At 34.9% G+C, this 11,029-nt stretch overlaps 1 protein-coding gene across 3 annotated transcripts; it reads left to right on the forward strand.

Annotated features, from left to right (window-relative positions):
* The first annotated feature begins 251 nt into the window (after positions 1-251).
* On the forward strand, positions 252-10,640 carry zgc:101731 (SNARE_SNAP25N and SNARE_SNAP23C domain-containing protein). Of its 3 annotated transcripts, none has more exons than XM_051128896.1 (8): positions 252-611; positions 3,317-3,400; positions 4,004-4,045; positions 5,521-5,569; positions 5,934-6,051; positions 8,923-9,060; positions 9,959-10,103; positions 10,194-10,640. In XM_051128896.1, exons 2-8 carry the CDS (start codon positions 3,329-3,331, stop codon positions 10,257-10,259), a joined length of 630 nt encoding a protein of 209 aa, XP_050984853.1. In that variant the 5' UTR covers positions 252-611; positions 3,317-3,328; the 3' UTR covers positions 10,260-10,640. The 3 variants fall into 3 exon arrangements, with proteins under 3 accessions (XP_050984853.1, XP_050984854.1, XP_050984855.1); XM_051128897.1 differs by lacking the exon at positions 5,934-6,051 and adding an exon at positions 6,435-6,546; XM_051128898.1 differs by lacking the exons at positions 252-611; positions 3,317-3,400; positions 4,004-4,045; positions 5,521-5,569; positions 5,934-6,051 and adding an exon at positions 6,064-6,546.
* The last annotated feature ends 389 nt before the right edge of the window (positions 10,641-11,029 follow it).

The following is an 11,029-nucleotide window of genomic DNA, read 5'->3' on the forward strand; positions in this document are numbered from 1 at the left end:
TGCATCTTTAGAGGTTCAGTTTATGCCATATTATATTTTATTACATTCGTGCCCTTTTTATTCCATGACTATGGTTTTATCATTTGCAAAGAATGTTCAACCAAAAGATGAAAAGCCATCGGAATAGAATAGTTTTAGAATAGATAATAGCTTTTAAGAAGATTCCACAGCCATATTTTTTAATTACTGAGAATATGAGTCAACTGTCAGTTGTGCAGAGTTATTATGTTGATGCTCAAATAAACGTTATTTGTTTGCGACAAACAAAAGCAGGTCTCCATTCATTACGTGTGCAAACACCGGTTGCTCCGAGCAACGCAAGTTAGCCGCATCTGGGGCTGAAGTAGAAAATGACTGACAGTCATAACAGCCAATTAAAATCCCCAGCGCACGATAATGATGGCAACAACAGCCAATCGGCTTCACAAGGGGGCGTGGCCTCCGAGTTACCTGCGATGAAGTCAACTGCCTGTTCTCGCCGGGTAGATGATGCTGAAATCAGATCGATGAGCAAACACAGGTGTTGAGCGCGAGTAGGTGAAAAAAACCAGCTTTGTCTTTGCGCCATCCTCTGGAAAAATAACGCTCAAGCGTGTTCCTGCTGTCATACGGTAAGTTGTTCATCATTTTTGTGAAAATCTCGTTGAAAAATAAACTTTGGGTCATTTTTGTAAAGTAACGTACTGAAAAGTGTATTAAAGAATATGGCGTCTGTTATTGCTGAGCTTTACGGTTGCTATTTGTTGGGATGCTATTTGTTTTCAAGTTATGTTTTTCATTACTCCTATTGTTATATCTGATATGATTAGTAAGGTTGCAGAAACGTTTTAAGAGTTTTATTCATGTAATATAGATGTGAAGGCAAATAATAACAATCATCTGAGAGTTTTTGCAAAACCAACATATATAATATACAAACACAATTTAAAATTAGCTGTATTATATAAATACATGATGTAAATCACATCACAGTATAAAAAGGTGCAAATCAAATGTTTTTTTTGTCAGATTATTATTATTATTATTATTATTATTATTTAGTGTTATTAAAGCTGGTAAGATCAAATGTTGCTTTAAAAGCCTGGTCTTATTGCTAGACTTACAAGCAAGTTTTGAAAGAAAGAAAAAAATCTGCTTTGATTTAGTCTACTGTCTGTTGTGTTTGGACAGCAGTCTTTCATCAGTGAACAAATGAAATCCCCTCATTAAGTCTATGTCCAGCTGTGGTTTAAAACCCACTGGCAAACCTGTCCAATAAATTATACACTTATTTGATATTTTCATTTGATTTTTTAGGTATTAAATGTTGATCAGTCAAGATTGGTTCTACCTTCTTGGTATAATGCAAATCGAAATAACAGTAAATGGTTTGTAGACTAACTGTGATCAATAATGAAAAAAAGTCCATAAATTGGTGCAATAGGTTCCACTCAATTTAGGCTAATGCATCTAATCAAACAATCTTCATAAACAATTTATGCATTAACCATTTCAGTGTTTTATCCTAAAATAGCTTTCTGGGTTTGATGCCATTTGTTTCTTACCACAATATTTTAAAGTTGACGTGATTCAGAATGTGCATTATTGCATTTCATAATAATTTACATTCTAAAATAATCATAACCTTATATTAAGAACATTTCTATTTGTGTTTAATGGTGATATTGACGTAACCCCTCCCTCTGAACCACAAGCAGTATGAACTTTAATTAGTGATCTGGTAATAGTAAGAGCCCACCTTTTCATGCTATTATAGACGTTATCCATATGTCATGACATGATTTATTGGTTCACATATGATGAAAGGTTTCTTACAAGCTGTACATCTGCTTGTTGCTATAGTGAACCAGACAATAGGTGGATTTAATATAATTAAATCTAATTAAAATAAGAAAAGGTTTGTGTGGAGTGGCATTTGGGGTGTTTTAATGTCCTGCTGATATAAACGTTCCCCTTAAAATCAAAAGGCTATTATACATTTATGATGTACTAATTAAAACTATCCTTTGAAAAAAGATATGTATCAGGTATTGTGGTGTGTCTCAGTTGTTCAGAGTAGAATATGATGACCTTAAAAAACATAAACATCATTAATTTTTTTAAAATCAATATGGAATTAAAGAAAAAAATATTGTGTTAGTGAGGAGCATTTGAAGTTTTAAAGGTGTTCACCCACAAATGTAAATTTGCTGAAAATGTGCTTGCCCTCAGGCCATCCAAATCCAATCCAAACAGATTTGGAGATAACAGTGAATGGGTGCCATCAGAATGAGAGTACAAACAGCTGATAAAAACATCACAATAACTCACAAGTAATCCACATGACTCCAGTCCATCAATTAACATTTTGTGAAGTAAAAATCTGCATGTTTGTAAGAAACAGATTCATCATTAAAGTTAAATTTAACTTTAAACCATCACTTCTGGCCAAAATGCCAGTCCATAATCCATAATAATACTACTTTCAGTGAGAAGTTCATCCTGTATTTTCCTCTCACATAAAAATCTACCAACATATAAGAATTTTTACAATATTTAGAACTGTTGTGGACCATTTTAGGTGGCTAGAGGACTGGTAATTTAGTTGCAAGCAAGGCTTTGAAGTTTAAAAGGTCTAAATGGATTTGTTTCTTACAAACACACAGCTTTTTACTTCACAAGGCATTATTGACGGACTGGAGATAGGGATTATTGTGAGGTTTTTATCAGCTGTTTGGACTCTCATTCTGACGGCACCCATTCACTGCAGGAGATCCACTGGTGAGCAAGTGATGGAATGCTAAGTTTCTACAAATCTGTTCAGATTTTAAGCAAATCTTCACTTTTGGGCAAACTATTCAAAATATGTTCATACATTTCCATTATACATCGTTAATATTTTTAATTATTTGACATTGCACATAAATATATATAAAGCAGATGCCTAAAAGGATGTTAAAGAACTAATGCAGCCTAATTACTTTGTTTCAAATGCGTACTGCTGGTTTTCTTTAGTCACGAAATAAAGGTGTGCAAGACATTGTGACAACTTAAACACACGTTCTAAACACTGTAAGTTTAAGGACTGGTTAAGGTTTGTCGAAATGTATAATTTTCCAGCCTAATGCATGCTGATTCTGAGATGCACCTAGCAATTAATAAATGATGGTTTTGGTCTTGCACGAGGGGGTCTGATTTTATGCAACACGTCAGCTGTGCCGTTTCTTCTCCGTTGTACCAGACCAATTATTGCTGTCAATCTGAGGCATGCTGAGCTTATAAAGCCTTTGCTCTAAGAATAACCGTGTCCCTCGACCTGTCCTCCCCCCTGCTGTAGTTCTCAGCTAGGATGGCTGCCGACTCCACCATGAGATCTGAAGTGGAGGAGATGCAGAGGAGGGCCAATCAGGTGACGGATGAGGTAATGCTGCAATCACAGAAGTAGCAAAGTTCAGCATTGATTTGCATTGATTTGTGTGGGCTTTTGGCTGATGGCGTGTTTTTCTGTCCTGTTTTGATGAGACTGCTCATCAACAGGCCTACAGTAATGACATCAAACATTTTCCGTTCTCACTTATTCCCATGGTACATAGCAACCAGGATGATGACGCTAAACGCATTATATATGCACCTGCAGTATTATTATGATTCCCACTGTGACGAAGTCAGGTAAATCGTAAATGAAGCCATTATTCATCACCAGATTTTCCACTGGGTGTTATGTAATGGATAATGTACAGTCTGCTGGTCTTTAATGCAAAATAAATCCTGACAGGGTGATCTGGACACTGACGCAGATCGCTTATTACACAACTACTCACTAAATAAAGAAATATTTGCCCATGAAGCAATGTTTTGTAATTATAGCCCCCTGTGGGGCTATAATGTTGTTTTCTGCTAATTAAAAAAATCCGATACAGTATACCAAACAAACGGCCTAGAAATATTACAGTGATATTAAAAGTTTTCAATGTTTTTCTCATGTTTTAGTCACCATTGTGTTTTGATTTTTTACTTCCAACAGTCCCTTGAGATCACCCGAAACATGAAGCTTCTGTTGGAGGAGGTGAGTGATCATTATTCATAACAGCATGTATAATATGTCTAATAATTGCAGTTAACATCCTGTGTTGTTGAACAGTTGTTGAACAGAAACTGCACTGTCAACATGGGACAGATTGAGTCTGAGACCACAATGAAAACCTGGAATCTCATTTAAACCATTCATTAAAAAATATTATTAAAAAACAGGGTTATTATCTTAAACCGTAAGCATATATATATATATATATATATACACTGTCGTTCAAAAGTTTAGGATCAGTAAGATGTTTTTTAAAAGTCTCTTATGCTTAATGCAGATTTATTTGATCAGAAATACAGGGGGGAAAACTTTTCAACTATATTTTAAAATGTTATTACATTATAAAATAATAGTTTCTATTTTAATATACTTTAAAATATAATTTATTTCTGTGATGCAAAGCTTAATATTTTTCTTTGGAACCTGTGATACCTTTTTCAGGATTCTTTGATGGAAAAAAAAAGTTGTGGTAATGGTAATGATAAAAGAATGGTAATTATTCCAAATATAAATCTTTCTTACAATATATGTCTTTGCTATCACTTATTATCGATTTAATACATCCTTGCTGAATAAAAGTATTAATTTCTTTAAAAACAAACAAAAAAAAAACTTTTGAACAGTAGTGTATATTGTAAGAAATGATTTCTATTTGAAATAAATGCTGTTCTTTTTAACATTTTATTCATCATATATCATTTATCATCATTTATTCATCATATATATATGAAGAGTTCAGATGCAAAAGCCTCTAAATCCATCTGACGTGTATATATATATATATAAATAAACAGAAACTTATTTTATTTTAGCTAGTTCCAAAGGCAACATTTCTTGTTTTACTTGATGTACTAAAATAACTAAAACCAAAACATAAATTATTTTATTAATTAAATTTAAATTTAAAATTAAAACATAGTGAAAATATAGTGGTCTCAAAGTTTTGTACCCCACTGTTCAAACAAAAAAAAAAATATATATTCTCATAAAACAAAGTAAAATATATCAGTAACACTTTACAATAAGGTGTCATTTGTTAACATTAGTTAATGTATTAACTAACATGAATGAACAATACATTTCTCACACTATTTGTTAATGTTAGTTAATAAAAAAATACAGTTCATTGTTTGTTCATGTTAGTGAACAAACACATTAGTGTCAACGTTAATTAACATTAACTAAGATTAATAAATGCTGTAGACGTATTGTTCATTCTTAGTTCATGTTAACTAATGAAGCCTATTGTAAAGTGTTACGACATTCATGTGATCATGTGAAAATTCTTTATTGTTGAGCAGCCTTTCACTTAAATTTGCCTCTGGGCACAAACTGAAAATCATACAACAAAAGCACCATCACAAATTATTTTTTTTCACGTATTCAACTGAAAGAAAATGCATGAATTGCCTACCTCAGTGTGTACTTATACTAAATGATTTCCAATTCTTCAACAGAGTAAAGATGCAGGGATCAGGACACTTGTTATGCTGGACGAGCAGGGAGGTAATGAATTATCTTCAAACACTCCGTTGATAAATAGAGATAAAATGTACAGCAGCTGAACAATCAACTAATTGCAAATGCATCATTAGTTGCTCATTTATCCTGTTGCATCTGTATGACAGGTAGCTATTATCTTCATGCTAATGATATGCACAAGATGCGGGAGCATAGACCGTGTGTTCTTCATCTTTTGTTACTTACTCCTCCTTTCAATACGACATATATAAATACAGCCATATATGATTCTGTACATATGGAAATATGTACCCTCTATGTGTTTTTGTGTGCATGCTTGCATATTTCCCCTTTCAATTCCCCTTCCTCCTGCCTCCCGTGCCCTCCACTGTTTCTTTCGCATGGGCAGAACAACTGGACCGCATAGAAGAAGGCTTGGATCAGATCAACAAGGACATGAAGGAGGCAGAGAAAAATCTCACTGACATGGCCAGGTGTTGCGGACTGTGCATCTGGCCATGTACAAAGTAGGTCTTCTCCCTGACACCTGAGCCATGGCTGCTTGGCGGTCAATGATGTCACCTCTCTGCCCATGCCTCTGTCCCATTGGATAACCTGTCCTGCTTTAATGTTGCTACATGTTAGGCTTTTTTTGGCTGTTTTGTGAGCAGAGGTTCATGCAGTACCCCATCTAAACTTTTGAAACTTGTGCTCAACTTGTGCTCACACAAGTAGTCACATGTCACTTGTCCATTTTGCTTGTCATTTGGAGCTAGAGCTATTGTTGATGTTTAGTCGCTTATGGGCGTGTGGTGCTTATTGCTGAGAAAACTGTTGTTTTTTTCATCTCATCTCCATACTTTAACCCCTGAAACCTCCATACTCTGTGATCCCACCTTCCGTCATCCAGAGCAGCTTGAGCGGGTTGAGGAAGGGCTGGACCAGATCAACCAGGACATGAGGGAAGCTGAGAAAAACCTTACAGATCTGGGCAAATGCTGCGGTCTGTGCTCCTGTGATAAGTATGTGATGTTTGGAGGGGCTTGGCTTCTAGTGTGCTTGCATGAAAACCTTGCATGCCTTGGTCATTTTGTGCCAGTGATTGCTTGTGTGAACTCAGGAAATCACAGGAAACTGGTTGGATGTGAAATCTTTTTTTATATTGTTCATATATTTACACTAATAGTTTGGAATAATTAAGATTCAACATATTAGAATGATTTCTGAAGGATCATGTGACAATGAAGACTGGAGTAATGGCTGCTGAAAATATAGCTTTGCCATCACAGGAATAAATTACATTTCGAAATATATCAAAATAGAAAACAGTTCACAATATTACTGTATTTTTTTATTAATTAAAGGTCAATAAAGGTAATCTTGGTGAGACTTCTTTCAAAAACATTGTAAAAAAAAAAAAAATTATTCCAAAACAGACTGGTAGAAGACTAGTGTATAAATATATATTGCCTTGAGAATATAAAAGGTTTTACATTTTTAATGTCAAAAATATGTACCCTCACTGGTCTTTACCATTGAACTCATGAAACTCATGATTTAAACCCCATAACTATAATCAGACAAACTCCAACCAAATATGTACTGTGATTTTTGTGTGGTTCATTCAAAACAGATGCAACACCAACTACCTGTGTCTGCAGAGTCAGTGTTAAATCCTCAAACAATTTAGGCAGGTACAACCTAAATTTCAGTTTCTCTAAGTTTTAGTTGTTAAAGGATTAGTTCACTCCAAAATTAAAATTTTCTGATCATTTACTCACCCCTATGTCATCCAAGATGTTCATGCCTTTCTTTCTTCAGTGGAAAAGAAATTAAGGTTTTTGAGGGAAACGTTCCAGGATTTTTCTCCATAATAGGACTTCAATGGGGATCAACAGGTTGAAGGTCCAAATTGGTTTCAGTGCAGCTTCAAAGGGCTCTACATGATCCCAGCCGTGGAATAAGGGTCTGATTTAGTGAAACAATGTCATTTTCTAAAACAAAAAAAATCACGCATTACGTGATCATGTTAGAAAGGTAACACATGACGTAGGCGGAAGTACTGACCCAGTGTTTACGAAATTACTATGTTGAATGACTTTGAAGATAAAGGAGAAAATGAAATGGAGTTTTTCACCCTACGCTACCTTTTTGAACCAGAGTACACAGATGAAGAACTGACCACGCGTAACCATTTCAACATAATTACGTAATGCGTGAAGTCATAGATGTGCATCATAGAGCTAGTGCGAGATGAGAATTTGTGGTTTAAAAAGTATATATATTTTTTTTTTTTTAGAAAATGATCAGTTGTTTCACTAGACAAGACCCTTAATGTAGAGCCCTTTGAAGCTGCATTAAAACTGCAATTTGGACCTTCAACCCCCTGATCCTAATTGAAGTTCATTATATGGAGAAAACTCCTGGAATGTTTTCCTCAAAAAACTTTTCTTTTCATCTTGGATGATATGGGGGTGAATAAATTATTGTGAAATTTTCATTCAGGAGCAAACTAATCCTTTAAAGGGGTCATCAGATGCTAAGTTCACTTTTTCATGTTACTTGAACATTAATGTGTGTTGGCAGTGTATGTACAAATCTACCCTATAATGATAGAAATCCATGCAGTGGTTTTTAATTAATCTGTAAAAATAATATTCCCTTTTTCAAATCGAGCCGTTCTCAGATGCCTGTCGGTGTGGCGTCATACCAACAGAGGCCGCTCCCACGATAGTTGATTGACATGAGCTCTTACCTCAGACCAGCTGTCACAGTCCAGTAACTTTCCTTGTTTCGATGCCGAAGCAGGGATGTAAGTTAGACAAGAATATCTCCGATTGAGCGATTGAGGTGTTGTGTTGCTGGATATAATAATGAATATAGTGGTCGTCATTTACTCCCGACATCTGAGCTGCTGAAGATGCAGTGGATTACATTTGTTTGTGAATGGAATGCGCCTCCTGATCTACATATATCCGTCTATGTTCGCGCAAATCATTCATCCAGCTTCACTTACAGCAGAAGTGTGTATAAGCGTTTTTTTGTGAATCTTTGAGATCGCCTTTGCCTTATAACATGGTAGTTAGGAAGTTTAGCGGCTAAAGTAAACAAGATCGTCATTCCACAGAGAGAAGAGAGGGGCGGGGTGAGCAGAGCTCATTTGCATTTAAAGGAACAATCCCTTAGAATGAGATGATTTTTGCTGAGCTCATTTTGACAAGGTAAAAAGGGTGTTGTTTTACAAAACCGTTGAGAATTTTTAATCAAAGTATATTAGAGACTTTTCATTAAGACCCTAAAGAATCATGTCAACTTGTGGAAAATGGGCATCCGATGACCCCTTTAACAACTGCTATGACTAATCTTGTCAACTGTCATTCTCATACGGTTTCTTTCAGACTAAAGGACTTTGAAGCAAGTGGGGCGTATAAGAAGGTTTGGGGTAATAATCAAGATGGAGTGGTGTCTAGCCAGCCCTCTTCTCGAGTTGTGGATGAAAGAGAGAAGATGACAATGAGCGGTGGATATATTAGAAGGTGCCGAAACTTTTGGGTTCTCCTTCATAAATTGGCCCAACTGTTTCAGACTCAGATTTAAATTAAATAAATAAAGCTTGAATACACTGTAAAAAAACAATTTGAGTCAACTTAAAATAATTTGTTACCTGGCTGTCTTTAAAATTTTAAGTGAAGTCAATTCATAAAAGTTTAGTCAACTTGAAATGTTAAGTTATACTAAGTGACAACTTATATATTTGAGTTGATTCAATTTAAAATTTGAAGGTAGCTTGGTAACAAGCCCAGCTTGTAAGTTTAGTAAACCAAATGTTTAGTTTAGTCAACTCAAATATCTAAGTTGTGACTTAGTTTGACTTAACATTTCAAGTTGACTAAACTTATTTGAGTTGACTGAACTTAACATTTTAATGCAATAGGGTAACAAATTATTTTAAGTTGACTCAACAAATTGTGTTTTTTTGTTTTTTTTTTGTTTTTTTACAGTTGACTTTTTTTAAGCAAGTATGCATTAATTGATCATATGTGGCAGCAAATACATTTATAATGGTATAAAATAATATTAAATAAATACTGTTCTTTTGAACTTTACATTCATCACAGAATATATCACAGTTTCTTTAAAAAACATGAAGCAGCACAACTGTTTTGAATTCGAAGAATGATTTCTGAAAGCTCATGTGACACTAAAGTCTGCTAATGGCTGTGAAACAATCAGCTTTGCCATCACAGGAATAAATTGTATTTTAAAATATATTAAAATAGGAAAAACAGTTGTTTTGAATTGTAATATTTCATTGTATTACTTTTTACTGTATTTTTGCTCAGATAAATGCAGCTTTGGTGAGCAAAAGAGACTTTTCAAATCTTACCACCCCCAAACTTTTGAACACTGTAAGCAATCATTTTTCTTTGATAGAGTGACAAACGATGCAAGAGAGGATGAAATGGAGGAAAACTTGGCACAGGTCGGCAGTATCCTTGGCAACCTCAGAAGCATGGCACTTGACATGGGCAATGAAATCGACACTCAGAACGTCCAGATTGAACGCATACAGAGCAAGGTCAGTGTTTGGAGGAGGTTCAGAAACGTCTATTCTACAAAAAGCAGCTGAACCTTGTTATATTAACCATTCTTTATTGTTTGTTTACAGGCCATGGTCAATGAATCCCGCATCAATGAGGCCAATCAGAGGGCCACAAAGCTAATATCAAGATAAAAACATGAGATTTTCTGTTGTTAAACATGTTTACACTCTTCTGTAGGAAAATGTGAACACATGTTGATACAAATTATTAAGATGTTCATGTTTTAAATGACTATTTACGGAACTTGGATTATTGTTATCAATATTATGATGTTCCAACAACATAGCTCTTCAATATGTTAAGGAAAAATTGAATGAAGATTAATATATTGTTTCTAGCCTGTGTTGTAATTGTAATTTAAGCATGTATTGTACATAACAACACATCTTTTAGACTGCTACCTTCGTTTTTTAAGCCTGCAGAACACTTTGGTGATAACAACTCACTATTCAGACAAAACAGTGTCTTAAAGGAGAAGTCCACTTTCAGAACAAAGATTTACAGATAATGTACTCACCCCCTTGTCATCCAAGATGTTCATGTCTTTCTTTCTTCAGTCGTAAAAAAATTGTTTTTAGAGGAAAACATTTCAGCATTTTTCTTAGTTTGAACTTCCAAAATGCAGTTTAAATGTGGCTTCAAACGATCCCAGCTGAGGAAGAAGGGTCTTATCTAGTGTTCTTTCAGTTCATGACAGTTAGGGTATGTCAAATCCCATCCCATGTTCTCCCTCAACTTCAAAATCGCCCTATATCGCTGTTTTACCTTGTTTGTTAAGGGTGTTTGATCTCTTTGCATGTTCACTTTGCAAAGACTGGGTCGGAACTTCTGCAGCGATGTAGGATGATTTTGAAATAATTTTTGAAGTTGAGGGAGAACATACGATTGAAGTTTTTCGACA

This window comes from Labeo rohita, chromosome 15, assembly GCF_022985175.1.
Source record: "Labeo rohita strain BAU-BD-2019 chromosome 15, IGBB_LRoh.1.0, whole genome shotgun sequence".
NCBI classification, from domain to species: Eukaryota; Metazoa; Chordata; class Actinopteri; order Cypriniformes; family Cyprinidae; genus Labeo; species Labeo rohita.